Source organism: Eretmochelys imbricata, chromosome 5 (assembly GCF_965152235.1).
Source record: "Eretmochelys imbricata isolate rEreImb1 chromosome 5, rEreImb1.hap1, whole genome shotgun sequence".
Lineage (NCBI taxonomy): Eukaryota > Metazoa > Chordata > Testudines > Cheloniidae > Eretmochelys > Eretmochelys imbricata.
The window spans coordinates 61158417-61178152 of record NC_135576.1 but is presented as its reverse complement, the minus strand read 5'-3'; the positions used below and the strand labels follow the sequence as shown (position 1 = coordinate 61178152).

At 41.3% G+C, this 19736-nt stretch overlaps 1 protein-coding gene across 1 annotated transcript in view; it reads right to left on the bottom strand.

The window, feature by feature from the left end:
• FAM81B (family with sequence similarity 81 member B) overlaps nucleotides 1-19388 on the bottom strand; it is a 35315-nt gene extending 15927 nt beyond the window's left edge. Inside the window, exons 1-4 of the mRNA XM_077818016.1 lie at nucleotides 19348-19388; nucleotides 16732-17032; nucleotides 12323-12441; nucleotides 1621-1750 (exon numbers count right to left, since the gene is read on the bottom strand). Of these exons, the coding sequence (XP_077674142.1) occupies nucleotides 1621-1750; nucleotides 12323-12441; nucleotides 16732-17032; nucleotides 19348-19388 (591 nt within the window). The remainder of the gene's footprint in view (nucleotides 1-1620; nucleotides 1751-12322; nucleotides 12442-16731; nucleotides 17033-19347) is intronic.
• Between the last annotated feature and the right edge of the window lie 348 nt (nucleotides 19389-19736).

The following is a 19736-nucleotide window of genomic DNA, read 5'->3' as shown; positions in this document are numbered from 1 at the left end:
CCTACCTTTTGTTCCCTATCTTTTAAATACTGATTCATGATAGGACCTTCCCTCTTATCCCTGACAGCTTACTTTGTCAAAAGCTAAGTACACTGTATCCACTGGTTCACCCCTGTTCACATGCTTGTTGACCCTCCTCCCCCCAAAAAAAAATTCTAGTAAATTGGTGAGCATGATTTCCCTTTACAAAAACCAGGTTGACTCTTCCCCAACAAATCACGTTAGTCTATGTTGTCCGATAATTCTGTTCTTTACTATAGTTTTCCAATCAATAGGTTAACTTGCATTCAGATTCTGTTCTTCTGAATTCTATTTAGGGTCATTCTGTGAGAAGATATGTTTTCTCTTCAGTGAACACTGTTGTTCCATTTTCTGCTTAATGTCTCTATATGAGGTGGCTGACTTTGTTTTGTTTTGTTCCCCCCCCCCCCACACACACACATTTGTATACTGCTTCATGTGATTTTAGCACATACCTGTTCTGCTTTCCATTTAGTAGGGAGGCAGGATGTTTTTACATGTATTGAAAGAGACAGATTTCCAAACAGTATCTTATAATACAGGTAAAATATCTTCATCTGAACTGCCATGGGTAGTTCTGCCTTGGAGCAGATGAAGCTGATATTTGCACTGTATGAAATGACTGGAAGCTTGTTTTACATAGAAGCACATTCATGCAGAATGCAGTGAATTGACTATTTTAAATAAGGAAATTAAAGACTAAGGTATAGTAAATTTCATCTAAATAGAAACCTTTAATGAATATGGTGGGTACTCACTGGGGTGGAAGGAGGGACCGGCAGTTATTACTTGGTAAGAGGCAAATTACCGCTGTGTAAAGATATTATTTATGTACTCAATCCTGCAGGATGCGAATCAGCTTGTATTTGTATTGAAGGGAAAGGGAGCTGAGGGTGCTAGTCTCTGACAGGAGAGGAGAGGTCGAATGCTAGGAATACCATACAGTACTGTTGGTTGTGAAAATATCCATACATCCATGCTATATACACTGCAGAAGAAAATACTTCAGCAGAAAAAGTGACTGACAAAAGTGAAAGTTTTACCCTAAGAATGACAAGTTCAAGAGCACTTTGGAATGGTTCCAAAATTTGCATGGCTAATTAGTGATGAACTTAAGCAACTAGATCTGTCCCAGCTACTTTCTGAAGCTGAAACTAAAGAATAAAATCCTGGTTTCCTGTGGTATTTTCCAACTTCAAAGTCCTTGGATCTGAAATTTCAAGATGCATTTTAAAACAAGAAAGGGCTCAAGGCTCTAAGGTTTGTGTAATGAAATATTATTAGCAAATTATAATGGGATTTTTTTTTTTTTTTTTTTTTTTTAGCATTTCATGATCCCCACATCCCAGGATTACATTGTTTAGTTTGCATTTCTCCTTAGTGTGTGTGTGTGAGAGAGAGAGAGAGAGTGTGTACACACACTCCCATGATGCTATTGTATAATGTTATTGGAATGGAAAGGGGCTTGTTCAAACAAATCAATAAACCAATGTCAATATCACATCCTCCATTAACATTGGTCAGCAGTTGTGATGAGAAAGATACTTATATCCCATATCTTACAGCCAAAAGATATTTTCATTGTATTCATCTGCTCACCTTCATCTCTAAATTATTAGCATAACTTTCTGAGGTAGAGCGGATGCCACCAATCTCTTTCTCTAGCCTCTGGATCTCGTGCCTGATGATATTTATGTCTCCAGATAGCTTTGCAATGCTTGCATCACATCTAGAATAAAAAAAAAAGAGGTTAACTACAAAACATGAAGAGTATCAATAGTAGAATAATGTTATTTTTGCACTTGAAGACAATTGCTAGCCTCACCATGCCACCATTCAGTTGCGCCATGTCCCCTCGTAGCATCCTGACTGTGGCAGGATACCCTGAGCTAGACAAACATTGATACAATAATTCTGATACCAACCCTGCTTCCAGTTCTGGTTGCCTAGGGATATCATTTCTTTTCTGTAACAATTGAAGTCAACAGGAGTTGAAGACAGTCAGCATTTAGCCCTTAATTTGCAACTGTGAAGCATAGGGCTGATATGCTGAACATCTCATTAACCGCAGAGATCCCACTGAAGCAATGGAAACAGACGAAGCTCAGCAACTTAGAGGACCCAGTTCTACAGGTTTTGTACAGTGAAATAATCCAACAATTAAAGAGTTAAATGAGTTCTAAAATGTATGCCCATGGGCTAAGTTGGGGTCCAGGTGCTGCTGTGTTTGCATTAGAAACAAATGCCTAGGAACAGAGATGATACATTGCTGCAACTGATGTTCTAGCTTGTGACTATAGCATACCTAGTTTGGAGGCAGATGCTAAGGAAGAGCAGTTTTAGTTCTGTTACTGACAGAAGTATACTGCTTTATAAGCAGTTTGTCACCATCTATTTCAACTCTCTCAACTGCATTCACCAAAATCTGTGTGGCGATTCAAAATGGGAAAATTTGACAATGACAACATTTGTTGAATAATAGAATGACTGAATAATATTTAATCAACTTAACTTCTAAGGCAGTTTAAAATGCTGTTTTCCCTCTCTCTTGAATCTGTTATTTAAATAGAAGTTAACAAAATGCCTAAAAATGTTCAGGTGGAGTCACCTCTACCACTTCTGTGCACGTCTTTCAATGTGAGAGGGGTGGCCAATGCACCTGCTACACAGCATGGAGGGGAAGCAGAATGTACCTGCACCACATCTTCACAGCTGGTGCCCTCCCTTGTGCAGGATATTCATGCCGGTTTCTCTGCTTTAGAGCAGTCCCACAATCTCTCTGTAGGCTGCAGCAGCTGGCCCTATAGGAGGATTTTTCTATTCAAATGTTAAGAGTACTTATAAGATAGTTGAAATAGAACTTTAAGGACACTACATACTATGCAATGTTATAAAAGCTGAGTAAGGAAATCAACTACATTTTAAATATTTGAATGAACTATTTTCCTAAGGACTAGACAGAAGGAAACAGGAGAAGGAGAATCAACATTGTTGCTAGATAAAAGTCTGGAGAGAGATTTTGGTGGATGAGATTTAAAGTGTTTAAATAAAAGATGACAAAGCTACTCTGATGATTCTTGGATATTGTGATAGACCTCCAGAGCATTTAGATAAAATGGAAATGTCATTGTAGATAGAGACCTTGTAAGTAGGCCAGAACTTTGATCAAAAGGGATTATTGACTTGGAGAACAATTACATAACAACCAAGAAGGTGAACATATGTTTAGAGAGACAGCAGGGTTACTTTCTTACACAGTTTGTTGAATTGTTTACTTGGTCAGCAGCTTTTTTGGCCCAAACCGTGGAAACAAAGCCAAGAATAATATGAAGTACAAAGGTTTCAGAGTAGCAGCCGTGTTAGTCTCTAAGGTGCCACAAGTAATCCTTTTCTTTTTATGAAGTACAAAGCATCTACAATCTAAAGATTATGGAATTATTTGTTGTAAATTTCTTGTGAGGGCAAGAACTAGTGGGGAAAAAAAAAAACCTCTAGGCAGGGTGAATCAAGTTTATATCTGGTGTAAACTGGTACAACTCTGTGGAAGTTGAGAGAGCTGTTCCTGCTTAAAAATTGGTCCTATAACTTTTAAAATGTTGATTTTGCTGGCATGTGGAAAGCAAAGTCAGTTTTAATTCTGTTCTATAATGTGCAGGACAGAGTTCTAAAAGAGTCAGACCATCAGGGAGAGAGCATCTATATGCAACTGAAATTAAACCTGGCAAAAGATAACATGCTGGCTGGGATTTGCATAACTATTAATACTATAAGAGAGCCTGTGAAAATTAGGCACCCGGCTCCCATTTAGCTGTTAACTCCCTTAGACTCCTTTTAGACTCCTCCCTTAGACTCCTCCAACTCTAAGCAATAAGTAGAAGAGTTTTGAAAAAATGTAAGCATGAGAAATTTGAGAATGCTTAATGCAAGATGTGAAAAGTACAGTCATAGCAGATGAAGGATCCGATTTTCATAATTGGGTAAAGATAACTGTGTTTGCATAACTGGTGGCTAGAGTTCTGGACTGGGACCCATAAGATGTGTGTTCTATTACTGGCTCTTCCAGTGGGTTACTGGGTGGCCTTGGACAAGTCACTGCACCTCTCGATCCCTTAGTTTTCCCATCTATAAAAAGGGGATACTGAGTCCTCCTTTCTAAAGCACTTTGAAATTGACAGAGGAAAAGTTCTCTATAGGAGCTAGATAGCAGCAAATAACCAAATAGATGTCTAGGGTGTTTATGGATGCAGTTATTCTGGCTGCACACACAATTGCATAATAATTGTATGCGGAAAATGTGTGCACATTTTTGCATACGTATATAAAGATTCAGGCCTGAAGGTATACTATAGAAAGGAAAATTGGATCACTAAAAAGCTTGAATGCTATTGGAGCAAGAAGATAAGGAAACAGGAAACTGCTTAACATGTTGATCTAATTAATTGTTTATAAAAGAGGAAGACAAGAGTTGCCTAAGGTGAGGTTCCCATTTCCTGGTCAGACAGACAGGGAGGGGCTAGACAGAGTGCAGACTGCAATGAAAGAGACTATCGAAAGACCAAGACACTATAATTCCATGAGATTTAAATTATTTGCATATGAATAAGTAAACCTCAAATGATAAATTTATGCATTTCGTTATTGACATAAATATAGCCCCAAAGTTTCCTACTGTATCCTGAAGGACCTTAATTTTACAATTATAGGGAGTACAATGAAAGGAACAGTTTCTGTTATACCATTGTATCTAGCAGAGGATTAAAAAATTCTGAAGCACGTAGTAACTGTTTCTCATTCTGTAAACTTCATTCATGGCTTGTAATAATCCGATAAAGTTCTGGACTTCTCTGATTTCCATTGCTTTGTTATACAGAGAAGTATGCAAGAAAAAAAGAACAGGCAGAATTTAACCTTCAGAAGGAAGTGCAGAGTCCATCTCCTTGTTCAGTGTTTTGCTGGTGGGTTGAGGAGAGTACTTTTATGTTTATGGGGAGGTCTCTCTTTTTGTTTACATTTGTCAGCTTGTTTTGTATTTTTGTGCATATGGACGTATGTCGCAACGACAGTTGTGCTTGGGCTCATTTTAAAAATCAGGAAATTAGTATATATATAATTTTGAGAGCAAACAAAATGGGAACACAACAATTAATGGAGTATCAAGTGCAGTGCCCCAAGGGTCGGTTTTGTTCAATAACTTCATTAATGATCTGGAGGATGGTGTGGATTGCACCCTCCCAGTTTAGTGTCATCTGCAAACTTGCTGAGGAGTGGTAGATACACTGGAGGGTAGGGATAGGATACAGAGGGACCTAGACAAATTAGATGATTGGGCCAAAAGAAATCTGATGAGGTTCAACAAGGACAAGTGCAAAGTCCTGCACTTAGGACGGAAGAATCCCATACACTGCTACAGACTAGGGACCGAATGGTTAGGCAACAGTTCTGCAGAAAAGGACCTAGGGGTTACAGTGGATGATAAGCTGGATATGAGTCAACAGTGTGCCCTTGTTGCCAAGAAGGCCAATGGCATTTTGGGATGTATAAGTAGGTGCATTGCCAGCAGATCGAGGGACATGATCATTCCTCTCTATTCGAGGTTGATGAGGCCTCATCTGGAGTACTGTGTCCAGTTTTGGGCCCCACACTACAAGAAGGATGTGGAAAAATTGGAAAACGTCCAGTGGAGGGCAACAAAAATGATTAAGAGGCTGAGGGAACTGGGATTGTTTAGTCTGCAGAAGAGAAGAATGAGGGGGGATTTGATAGCCGCTTTCAACTACCTGAAAGGGGGTTCCAAAGAGGATTATCTAGACTGTTCTCAGTGGTAGCAGATGACAGAACAAGGAGTAATGGTCTCAAATTGCAGTGGGGGAGGTTTAGGTTGGATGTTAGGAAAAAAACTTTTTCACTAGGAGGGTGGTGAAGCACTGGAATGGGTTACCTAGGGTGGTGGTGGAATCTCCTTCCTTAGAGGTTTTTAAGGTCAGGCTTGACAAAGCTCTGGCTGGGATGATTTAGTTGGGGATTGGTTCTGCTTTGAACAGGGGGTTGGACTCTATGACCTCCTGAGGTCCCTTCCAACCCTGCTATTATAGGATTCTACGTTGGGGGTGGGCTTTCCCTGTTATTCAGAAATGCCTATAGAACTTTCAAAAATTATTTGATGATGCATTTGCTAGTAGTGAAACACTTTACACCATACTGAGGGAGAAAATTCAGATCTTGTATTTGATCTTTCTGGAATAGACAAAAGGTATATGGAGGTAATCATTTGGGGGAAGAGGTGGAGTGAAGAGAAAGGAGAACATGGTTTGAATGACAAGCTCCAATGTATATTAGCATGCTCTATATGATGGACCACAGAAGGATGAATTACTGTAGCTCATGGACAGACGGCCAGGGTTCATTAATGTCCTTTTCAGCCCAAATAGTTTTGTGCTCAGGGAAACTAATCTACAAATTCAGTAGGAACCTATAATTATGGGTAGGTGATTCATGCTTCTGTTTTAAAAAAATAGTAAATTAGTCACTTAACTATGCAAATTTGCCTCCACCCACTTTGGCTTATGAAATTCCCAGTTTGAACTCCGCTTCTTCTTCCTCATATGTCTGATGTAAATGTTGAGCAACAACTATATTTCATTAAGATGGTTAAGGCAGATATTTGCATCTGGAGTAGCAGAGTATTGCTGTGATGCATCCTTCATATTTGTGAATGGGGCATTGAGGAGTTATATGTTCCATGGTCTGTTCTGGGTGACCATGGTCGCACACAGCAGAGTCTTTAATTTTCCATTTGAGCTAGTGTCAGAATCTTCTTGTTGTGACATCACAGAAATTGCCATGGGAGTAACTATTGCAGCCTCGCAGAATAGGTTAGGACATCAATGCATGGATAAGGCAGGAGGAGGAAGATGGGGCTGACTGAAAGGAAGAAAACACATATTTACATACAAATATCCTAGGGGGTGGTGTTGAATTGTACTATCCCACATGTAAAGCTTTGCAAGGGTAGGATTTAGCTTAACATCAAAGCTCAGAGTTTAAGGCATCATTCCATCCAGAGGACAGGATTACAGTGCTTGCCATGACAGCTCTGGGAGTGATCAAACACCATTGTGGGCAGAGGAGTGTGGAACACTAAGGGATCCCAAAGATCCTACTGGGAGAGCAAACCCATGAGTCTGTGGAGGAAGAGAGATGAAGTTGAGAACCTGCAGCAGGCTGACAGTGAAGCTACTGAAGCTATTCTGCTGGCCCATCCTGTGCAGAAAAACCTCAAGCAAGTTGTCCAACATTCAGCAGTAGTCTAAAGGTAGCAGCCCTTATACTGGTCAAGGTGCATAAGGGAAAGTATGCACTGGGAAGTCACAGGACAAGGTGTGATTAATTAGACACTAATGAAAAACCTCAGCAGTTACTAGGTGAGCATGCTCACAAATGATTTTTCAATTGCTTAAAACTATATTAGAGAGACAATGTGAGTGAGGTAATCACTTTTATTGGACCAGTTTCTGTTAGTGAAAGAGAGAAGCTTTGGAGCTACTCAGAGCTGTTCTTCAGGTCTGGGAAAGGTACTCAGAGCTAAATTTAAGGTGGAACAGATTGGTCAGGATAGGAGTTACCCACATTCTGAGAGACCATTGAAGGTGAAGTGGCCTGTTAGTACCTCTCCAGTCAGTCATAGTACAAAAAAGGGGGTTGGTGGGTTACAGATTGTTGTAATAAGCCATAAATCCATTGCCTGTATTTAGACCATGATTTTTAGTGTCTAGCAAGCTATGACTTTAAGCTCCCAGACTTCTCTTTTGAAGGTTTTGTGCAGGTTTCCTTTGAGAGCAAGGTGTGAACTGCAATGACAAGCTAAATTGCAAGTGTGGCTGTACATCTCAGTGGGCACTATTCACACACCAAGTCTCAACTTCAGCTGTTGAGTTATTTGTGTGAAAAAAGTGTGCCAATAATTTTTTACAATGGTAAAAGTATGCTTTTCTTAGCCTTGCTTAACACATATGGCTGAATGGATTTTCCCCTAAGTTAAAACAAACAACAAAAAACAAATAAAATTCACCTTTAGGTGGAGTACAACCGTAGAAAATTTCACCCCAAAGTGAAATTTTAGGACAGTTCTGAGCAATTGAAAAATGGAGTTTTGCAACCTTCTGCTTATCAAATAAATATAATGGGCCAGAATCTCAGCTGGTGTAAATTGGCATAACTCCATGGACTATAAGAGAAAGGTATTGATTTGCACTAGTAGAGAATCTGGCCCAATATGTACAATTTTGAAAATAGGTTTCCAGCACTGCCAAGCTGGAAATTTGGCTTCCTCAGAGGCAAATACTTCATTCCAAAGGCTGGGAGCCCCAAATGCTGGCAAACTACTGTAGTTCTATCCCTGGTGAGGGAATGAGGAAAGAGTGGTGGAGAAGAGGGAGGATTGCAGATGCATGGAATACAGAGCTCCTTGGAGCTAATTGGGACACATCTGCTGTCAGGCCTGGTGGATGACTAGTGGATCCATCCCTATACAATTAATCTTGTGACCATTCCCCTTCTGGAAGGGGTACGATTCTTCCCTCGGAGAAGCTACAGCCCTAGAAGTACAGTAGATTATTAGAGTTTAAAACTAGAAGGGGGCATTAGGTCACCTAGTCTCAACGCCTGAGTATCACAGGGCTATCCCCAATTTATGGAATGCATTTTTAATGTTTTTTTCCAAGACTACACCCTTGTAACACTGAAAACAAAAACTCCACAAAATTAAGGACCCACCCTGTAATATGTCACCTAAAAGTCATGGACAACCCCACAGGCCATTTAATTTCACCTAGTTGTCCCTATATTGAGCCCAGCAATTTGGGTTTGATTAATGCACGACTTCCAGAAAAGCAGCCAGTCTTGAGATGAAGACATCACGAGCTGGAGACTCCATCACTTCTTTGGTAGTTTATTCCAGTAGTTAATCACCTTCATTGTTAAAATTTTGTACTTACCTTACATTTGTCTAGCTTCAGCTTCCAGGGATTGGATCTTGTTAGGTCTTTCTCCACTAGAGTAAAGAGCCCTTTAGGACCAGTATGTTCTCCTTGTGAAGGTATTTACACACTGATCAAGTCACCTCTCAAACTTTTTTTGAGAAGCTAAGCAGACTGAGATCTTTAAGTCTCACTGTAAGAGATTTTCTGCAGACCTTGAATCATTTTTTGTGACTCTTTTCTGGGCCCTCTCCAATTTTTCAATAGGTCTTTTTAAAGTGTTGACACCAGTATTCCTGGTCTCACCAATGCCAAATACACAGGTAAAATTACTTCCTTACTTGTACTCACTACTTCCCTGTCTACATAGCCAAGAATCACATTAGTTCTTCTTGCCACAGCATTCCTCTAGGAACACATGTTTAATTGCCTGTCCACTGTGACCCTTAAATCCTTTTCACAGTCACTGCTTTCCACAATACAGCTTGCTCATCCTGTAGGCATGGCCTACATTCATTGTTCGAGATGAAAATGTGCAGCCTAATGCAGTTTACATTTTGTTTGCATAAGTCTACATTACCAAGCAATCCAGACCACACTGTCATGGTTATTTATCAACCTGCCAATTTGTGTGCCATCTGCAAGTTTTATTAGCAGTGATTTTATGTTTACTTCCAGATCACTGATAAAAATGTGGAACAGAGTCAGGACTAGTACCAATTTCTGCAGAACCACACTAGAGACACCCCATTCAATGATGATTCCCTTACTTTGAGATCTGTGCACTAGCCAGTTCTCAATGCATTCATCATGTGCTCTATAGCTATTGGATAGTGTATTGTATTTTTTACATCAGAATGTTGTGCAGTACTAAGCCAAACACCTTACAAAAGGCTAAGTCTATTACATCTACAGGGTTGCCTTCATCAACCAAGCCTATAATCTCATAGAAGAGATTAATCAGGTTTGACAAGACCTGTTTACCATAAAACTATATTGACTAACATTATATTCCTACTATTTTTTAATCCTTTATCAGTTGACTACCATATCTGCTTTTTCTTTCTTTTGACCATCACTGATATCAGACTAACCAGATGGACATTCTGCTTACCCTTTTTAATATTGATAAAATACTGGCACCCTTCTGTCTTCTGGAATTCCCCCACTATTCCAGTGTTAGTAAAAAATGAAGATCAGTGGACCAGAGAGCTCCTCAGCCAACTCTTTATTAGGTGCAAGTTATCTGGGCAATATTTGCTACAGCCTAGCCTGAGGTGAAGAAGTCTATCTTTCCCTAGCACCCTGAAAATTTCCCCATCACACTCATCTACATATTCCAAAATATTGAATTCACTTTACAGACTACAGCTATCTCTGCAGCCACAACTAAAATGCATCCATCTCTGGGGTGGAACACAGTGGTACTTAGCTGTCATACAGTAGTGTTGCTGTTCTCAGTTTTAGGAGAGGAAATGAAGAATTCTATGCCATATATAATTGAAACTATAGGGGAATTTACATGGGGGAAAATTTAATTATTCAAGCTGAAATCTAGCCAGCACATCAAGGATATCATCTCTGAAATGTTATGTTTTTGAGGAAGATTTAATTATTCATTAGCATTATATATTTTACCAGGGCTGGATTAATCTTTTTGGCCCTAGTACTGGACCGTGACCCCACCTCCTGCTCCACCCAAGCTCTGCCCCAAGGCCACACCTCCACTCAGCCTCTTCTCCCCGAGGCCCTGCCTGTGGTCCGCCCCAAGGCCCCCACTCCCATTGGCCTCATCCCGAGGCCCTGCCCATTGCTCACATGGTGGGGAAGGAAGGGACAGAGAGGAGTAAGCTGTGGGTGGAGCCTGGGGCGGGGTGGGGGGGAGAAGAGGCAGAGTGAGGGCAGACCCTCTGGACGGAGCATGGGCAGGTCCACAGTCTGGGTGCTTTCCGAGTGTGGGCCTGGCACCATAGTAAAATACAGTACCAGGTTTACAAACACATTGAACTCAATTCTCATGTGCACTAACAACACTTCACACTGCTCTGGCAGTGTAAAAGGAAGTAAAGTATATTGTCATGGGGGTAAGAGGGAAGGTCCTTTCATGGACTGGTAACTGGTTAAAAGACAGAAAACAAAAGGTAGGAATAAATGGTCAGTTTTCACAATGGAGAGAGGTAAATAGTGATGCCCCCCACAGGTCTGTACTGGACTAGTCCTATTCAAGATATTCATAAGTGATCTGGAAAAAGGGGTAAACAATGAGGTGGCAAAATTTGCAGATGATACAAAACTACTCAAGATAGTCAAGTCCAAAGCAGACTGAAGAGCTGCAAAAGGATCTCACAAAACTAGGTGATTTAATTTGCCATTTTGTTGCCCAATGTTGATAAATGCAAAGTAGTGCGCATTGGAAAACATAATTTAGACAACTAGACATATAAAATGATGGGGTCTAAATTAGCTGTTATAACTCAAGAAAGATCTGAGTCATTGTGGATAGTCTGAAAACAGCCACTCTGTACAGCAGCAGTCAAAAAAGCTAACAATGTTGGGAATCACTAAGAAATGGATATTTAATAAGACAGAAAATATCATATTGCCTCTACATAAATTCATAGTACACCCACATCTTGAATACTGCATTCAGATGTGGTCGCCCCATCTCAAGAAAGATATGCTTGAGCTGGAAAAGATTTAGAAAAGGGCAACAAAAATTAGGGGTATGGAAAGGCTGCCATACGAGGAGCAATTAATAAGAATGGGGTTTTTCAGCATGGAAAAGAGATGACTAAGGGGGGATATGATAGAGGTCTATAAAATCATGACTGGTGTGGAGAAAGTAAACAAGGAAGTGTTATTTACTCCTTCTCATATCATAGAAACTAGAGGTCACCAAATAAAATTAATAGGCAGCAGGTTTAAAACAAACAAAAGGAAATATTTCTTCACACAATGCACAGTTGGCCTTCACAACATCCTCTGGCAAGGAGTTCCATAGGTTAAGACTATAACAGGGTTCAAAAAAGAACTGGATAAGTTCATAGAGGATAGGACCATCAATGGCTATTAGCCAGGATGGGCAGAGATGGTGTCCCTAGCCTGTGTTTGCCAGAAGCTGGGAATGGGTGATGGATCACTTGCGGATTACCTGTTCTGTTCATTTCCTCTGGGGCACCTGGCATTGGCCACTGTTGGAAGACAGGCTACTGGGCTAGATGGACCTTTGGTCTGAACCAGTATGGCTGTTCTTATACCCACATTAAGGCCCCTTTACCCACCTAGAGTAGTATAAATGAGAATCAGGCCCACTATGTTTTACTTACCTGGCCACCCTTCCACGCAGGTCTCCAAATCCATGTAGGTATTTATGGTCCAAACTTTGAACAGCAAAAGTAGTTCCTGTTGCAACATTATCTCTTGTTCTTATTTGTTTCTCCAAAACCTATAAATTCATAGGTCACATCCTATGAGCTTGTTTAGTTTAACTACTTCATTTATTAATATTTCAAAGCTTAGTGCAGAGAAAGGCTACTTGGATGATCAGAGGAATGGGGAACCTACCTTATGAGAGGAGACTTAAGGAGCTTGGCTTGTTAAGCCTAACAAAATGAAGGCTGAGAGGAGTTATGATTACTCTCTATAAATACATGAGAGGATAAACACCAGGGGAGGGAGAGGAATTATTTAAGTTAAAGCCAAATATTGGCACAAGAGCAAACGTATATAAAATGGCCATCAAGAAGTTTAGGCATGAAATTAGACAAAGGTTTCTAACCATCAGAAACGTGAAGTTCCAAGGGAAGTAGTGGGGGCAAAAAACAAATCCTAATTTGTTTCAGTACTGAGCTTGATACGTTTTTGGAGGGGATGGTATGAAGAGAGAGCTGACAATGACATATAGCCCATGTGCAATTGCTATTAGCAAGTATCTCCAATTACTACAAGATGGGACACTAGATGGGGAGGGCTCTGAGTTACTACCAAGAGTTCTTTCCCAGGTGTTGGGCTGGTGGATCTCGCCCACATGCTCATGGTCTAATTGATTGCCATATCTGAGGTTGAAAAGGAATTTTCCCCAGGTCAGATTGGCAGAGACCCTGAGTTTTTTTAGCCTTCCTCTGAAGGATAGGACAAGGGTCTCTTGCTGGTTTGACCTAGAATAAATGGTGGATGGTCTGTAACTTTAAGTCTTTAAATGAAGATTTGAGGACTTCAGTAACTTGGCCGGAAGTTATCGGCCTATTACAGGAATGGGTTGGTTAAGTTCTGTGGCCTACGATATGCAGGAGGACAGACTAAATGATCATGATGGTCTCTTTGTGCCTTACAATCTATGAGTCAATGAGATGTCTAGGACCTGACTTTTTTCCCAGAGACTTAGCATTATATAGCAGTTAATACATCCAAAGCACAGCTCTGTATTTTTAACATGGGAAAAACAACATTTTTCATTAGCATTGGTCTGAGGTGGCTATTCCATTTTGGCTGAAGTTGTGTGTGTGTGTGTGTGTGTGTGTGTGTATATATATGTATATGAAGCTGAGGCACAGACCCAGCATGGGAAATTTGAGCTTGAACAGATAAGGTTTGGCAAAGTTATAAGTAACTGAAAACAGGGTCATCTAATGGGAACTGGCAGGCAACCTTAACATGAAACTGTGCTACCAGCCCCACCTCTGATGCTGTCTGATATAACTAACAGAGTTGAGTAAACATTTTAGGATGAGTTCCAATTTAAGCAGGAGAGAGGACACATACATTGAAAACTCCCATACTGTGCAAACACTGTAGCAGACTTTTCAAGCTATCCATTGATTAGAGCTGAGTAAAGCATTCTATGTAAAATCAGAGTAATTTGAGATTTGCCTGTTGTCAAGTTCCTGGAGCTTCTTCAAACACGCAGTGCTTAATGCAACATTTTTGAATCAGTAAAATTATTATTGAAGCTGGATACAGTTTTATCTTTGTTACACAGAACTTAGCAAAAGTTTTGAAGGCAGCTTTTGTGATGCATTGCAGATATTGAGCTGACTTTGGTTGCATTGTTGAAGTGATATAGATGAAAGACACATGGCCCTTGTTCTGAATCCCTGACTGTCTGAGCTCATCCCATGTATTTCTGAGAGTTAACAGAAATTTTTTTGACTTGTTTTAATGCACTGTCAAACAGTCAGAAAAAATTATAGGCCTGATTTATCGTTGCCCTGTGGCTCTTTTTATACCACTTAGATTGGTGCAAAGCGGTCATAGGGCAGGCATCAGGGCCCTACTTCCACCAGAAGATACCCCTAATGTAAGTGGCCGCTACATCAGCTCTTTACCATCTCTGCAGCAGAAGGAGGCATTCTAGCATTGGCCCGAGAGAGATGGCGCATGGGAGAACTGAGGGGGCTGAGAAATTTGGAGAGCAAAATGTAATGACAATCTTTTCATTCTGTCTTCACAGCTCTAGTGACAATGCACGTGGCATGCATCCGAAATAGTGAGCCCTGACTATACATTTATTTTTGTTCTTTGGTAGAAAAATGTTATTCTCAAAAGATCAAGTGCATTAGCACTGCTCAAATGATTCATTTGTAGTATGCCTAACAAGGCAAATGTGGTGTGATAAACTCACAAAGATGAAATGTTGGATGAAAGACACCTGCTCTTTGGTTGACAAAAGCAGTATCTCTCTTTCGTTTATTAAGATGGAAAGCACCAATATCCTATTTATTGAGAGAAATCACTACTCCAGTTCTTCATCTAATTCCCTGGACTCCAAACAGTATTAAATTCCCACAACTTGCCAACCTTGGGGAAGTGAAATATATTCAAATAACTGCACCTGTGAAAGCTCTTCAATGCTGGTCAAAGTCAGTGTTCAATCATTTTTAAGCGTTTCTTTCACTAATGGTTTTGTTGTTTTCCATATGACACTGATTGCGTTTGTCCTGCTGTTTCTTATGCAACACCAGCCAGAACTGTTTGATGACTGTATTGTGGTTACTTCTTTTGCTGAGCATCGTTAATGATGTCATCAAAATGTCAGGATGGTTCTGGGAACAGTTTGTTAACTTAAATTCTTCCTATCAGTTGCCTTTGCCAAGATCTGAATTAATAGTAACTATTACATTTTGTGGTGGAGTTAAAAAAATGAATTTTAGAATACCCCAAGATTTTAACAATTTTAAAGTACTCAGATTTTGGGGGTGGAGGGTAAATCACTTGATTTGTATACCTTTTTTTTTAAGGCTATAATTTATGAAGATTTTAAGCATATGTATGCTCACCCCAGCTCCTTATAATAATTAATAATGTTTTTATTGTGGGAGCACCTACCAGCCCCCATTATGGACCAGGTCCCCCCTTTTGCTAGGCACTTTATAAACAGAACAAATAAAGTGTAAGCTCTTTGGGGAAGGGATTGTCTCAGTACAATTTTGATGGTGCACCAGGGGAAATGAAGGTGGGTCAGTGAGCATACGGGATGGAAGATGAGTGGTTTGTTTGTCGATGCCTGGATGGAGGGATGGGTGCTATCCAGGTGGCCTGGGTTGTGAGGGAGCTCTGCACCAAGGCTTGAAGTGCCCTATCAAAGGCCTCTGTTGCTTTATTGCTCCACGGAGCTGAGGTAGCAATGCCAGGGAAACCTTCAAATTCTAGTGCCCTGGTGCAGAGACACTGGCTTCCTCCAGCACAGCTGCCTGGGGTGCAGGACTGCTGAGGCAGTGGCACTGAAGGAACCAAGTGCCCTTGAGTTAAGGCACCAGTACTTCAAGGTCTCCCCATGGCATTGTTGTCTTGGTGTGCTGGGAAGCTAGGCTGCAGCAAATCTGGAGACCAAATTCAAGTGCTGAAGTGTGGAACAGAGGAATTTTAAGTGAAAATTTCAGTACAATTAATCTTGGAGTTGCTATCAATCCTCCATATTTCTGGTGAGTGCCACTGAGAACTTTATTGTTAGCTTTTCTTAAGGGTTCAATAGTTTAAAATTCTCAGTCTTCTCATTTAACTACCACAGTCTTAAGCTCTATTAATTGTTTTATTTTTACTTTCACAAGCCTCTGCATTTCCTGGTTTCACATAGAACTGCAAGCACTCCTAGAGGGCGAGAGAGGGTGTTCCCTGGTCCAGCTGAAATAATGACAGATTAGAAATCTGATGAAAAACTTGAGCCTGAAAGATATCCATCCCTAAAGGGTTTGGATACAAATCTTTAGAAATTCACCCCATCACAAAGCCCTAAACAACTATGGGTGTGTTTGTTCATCAGGCCAACCTGTATGCTATGTCTCCATGTGTTTTTTAACAAGTCCAAGCATGTTCCAACTTCTCATGAGCAGAGTCTTTGGGCCAAATTATTTCCCTTTTCCAGGCCATTTGTGCCACTCTGGAAACAAAATGGGGCCTGAATCTGTCCATATCTGGCCAGTTGTAAATGCTCCTTGCATACAGGAATCAGGGAACTGTAATTAGCTCCCTGATGTCCCTGCTGAGGCAGATCTTAGCCACAGGAGAAAATCTAACCTTTTAAGAAGGCCAAAAATCCTCTGAGAACTGTACCATGCTCAGTAACTGGGGCAGAAGTCGGTAGCTGGCCTCCCAGGGAGAGCAAAGATATATTAATATTAGCTGCTTATACAATATTAAGTATCTTTCTATAGTTGAAAAATATATTGGTCCTGACTGAATCATAGGAAACTAGAGATGCAACAAATCCCACCAGCTCCAAAAACAAATGCAGACCTACCTCTATATCATGGCTGAGCTTCTTAACTATGCTTGTAATAGTCTGTATGTGGTTTTCCAGCAGTTGTCGTGCTGTTGCCTCCCCCTGTTGATGGCCCTTACTTCCTTGAAGATAAGAAACAATGTCATCTTTGATTCGAAAGGCCTGATCTAAGAGAACAGCTGTGGTCCTCTCCTGACTGGACACCCGGTTTTCTAGAAGATTCACTCTGTTTCCAGGAATCATGGGAATTGCAGGAAGGAAAGCTTGGCTCCTGTCCAGAAAAACACAAAACAGGGTAATGTCTGAATGAGGCTGAAGACTGGCCGGTGTACATTAGGTTTGAAATATGCTGCATGTTACACTTTCATATTACAATAGTTACAGTAAGATCAAAATTTGACATCAAGAGTACTGGAATAATAACAGTTTCCCTTTTTCTTGCCCTGGTTCTGTAGTATACAAGCTCCATGATAATAATAATTCATGTAAATCCGCCTAGATGATGGAGTAATGTGACTAGCTGATAAACCTTTTAAAGAAGCAGATTAATCTATTAGTAGGGCCCTACCAAATTCACGGCCATTAAAAACATGTCACGGACTGTGACATCTGGTCTCCCCCGTGAAATCTAGTCTTTTGTATGCTTTTACCCCATACTATACAGCTTTCACGGGGGAGACCAGTGTTTCTCAAATTGGGGTCCTGACCCAAAAAGGAGTTGCAGGGAGGTCACAAGGTTATTTTAAGGGAGTCACAGTATTGCCACCCTTACTTCTGCGCTGCTTTCAGAGCTGGGCAGCCGGAGAGTGGCGGCTGGTGTCCAGCTCTGAAGGCAGCGTTCTGCCAGCAGCGGCACAGAAGTAAGGGTGGCAATACCATACCGTGCCACCCGTACTTCTGCACTGCTGTCTTCAGCGCTAGGTGGCAGGAGAGCAGCACCTGCTGACTGAGGGCCCAGCTCTGCAGGCAGCAGCACATAAATAAAGGTGGCAATACCATATTGGGCTATATTAGTAGGAGCATTGCCAGCAGATCGAGGGAAAGATTATTCCCCTCTACTCGGCACTGGTGGGGCCACATGTGGAGTATTGCATCCAGTTTTGGTCCCCCCACTACAGAAGGGATGTGGACAAATTGGAGAGAATCCAGTGAAGGGCAACGAAAATGATTAAGGGCTGGGGCACATGACTTACAAGAAGAGGCTGAGGGAACTGGGGTTATTTAGTCTACAGAAGAGAAAAGTGAGGGGAGATTTGATAGCAGCCTTCAACTACCTGAAGGGGGGTTCCAAAGAGAATGGAGCTCGGCTTGTCTCCGTGGTGGCAGATGACCAAACAAGGAACAATGGTCTCAAGTTGCAGTGGGGGAGGTCTAGGTTGGAGATTAGGAAAAACTTTTTCACTAGGAGGGTGGTGAAGCACTGGAATGGGTTACCTAGGGAGGTGGTGGAATCTCCATCCATAGAGGTTTTTAGGGCCTAGCATGACAGAGCCCTGGCTGGGATGATTTAGTGGGTGTTGGTCCTCCTTTGAGCAGGGGGTTGGACTAGATGACCTCCTGAGGTCTCTTCCAACCCTAATCTTCTATGATTCTACCACACCATGCCATCCTTACTTCTGCACTGCTGCTGGCAGCATCTCTGCCTTCCGAGCCAGGCTCCCAGTCAGCAGTCACCGCTCTCTAGCTGCCCAGCTCTGAAGGCAGAGATGTACCGCAACCTCCACTACAATAACTTTGCGATCCCCCCAGAATTCTTTTTTGGGTCAGGACCCCTACAATTACAACACTGTGAAATTTCAGATTTAAATAGCTGAAATCATGAAATTTACCATTGTTAAAATCCTATGACTGTGAAATTGACCAGAATGGACCCTGAATTTGGTAGGGCCCTATCTATAAATTGACTGAACATAAATACCTAAAGTCATAGAGCAAAAAGAGTGTAATGGGGGGAGAAGCTGATAACGATAGAGACCTGTTCTGCAAGAGAAAATATCACCTTTATCACCCTATTGATTGTGGGAATAACATAGCTACATTGCGCAAAGTGACATGCGACTCCCTTTGTTCAGAAAGATTTTTTTGAGCTCTCTGGAGCCTAGACGGTCTTATTTTATCTGTTTGTACAGCACTGTGATGCTTTGGGGATCACCTAGATGAATAAGATTTTCTGTCACTGCCAGTCCAGTAATCTTAGGGCCCTTTGTTCTGTGCAGCTCTGGTTTAATTCCTTGACACCAATAGCCACCCCACAAGCACAAGGTCTCACCCAAGGTCTTACGAGCTTATTACTCCTTGCAGGGTGAAACCAACAGCCCTTCAGTCCTGAGTCTCCCTAAATCTGTCCTTCTCAAGTTCTTAACTATCACACACCCTGACTGTTCCCCCTCTGGTTCATCACCCCCAGTGTGTGAAACCAGCCTGACAGTCATCACTTCACTTTGGGGGACACACTCCACACAGTTTGTACAACAGAGACCTGCCTGGGGTAAAAACAGACAAAAAGTTTATTTAATAGAAAAGTCAGAGATTCAGAGATGAAATAGGAAGGGAAAGCAAACATACAGATTATGGACACAACCTCAGACTTTATGCTTCCATATGAGATAAAATCTCTTTTCTAATACAAGTTACCTATTGCCTTTGAACCGTTTCCCAGCATACCCTTTAGCCATAGGGAGGATCCAGCAATTCATGTACAGAGTCTGCCAAGTGACTGTCCCTCAGTTTCTGGATGTCAAACCACAGACACAAGTCTGTTTTTTAAAGGCTTTTTTTCCTTTTGTTTTCCTCCCTCTTGGTCCCTGGTGACTCATGTTTATTCAAAGTGTGGAAAACTCCTCTTGATTTGAGAGCTGGAATGTCTGTCTTTCCATTAACTTTAGCGGTCCATGGCTGTCCTTTCTTGGGCTGGACAATGGGTGGGTACTTCAAGTGGTTTCATGTAAACAACTGGCTTGGGAGGTGTCTCTACCTGTGTGATCACTCACAGACCTACTGTGAGGTGCAGTCAAAGCTTTATG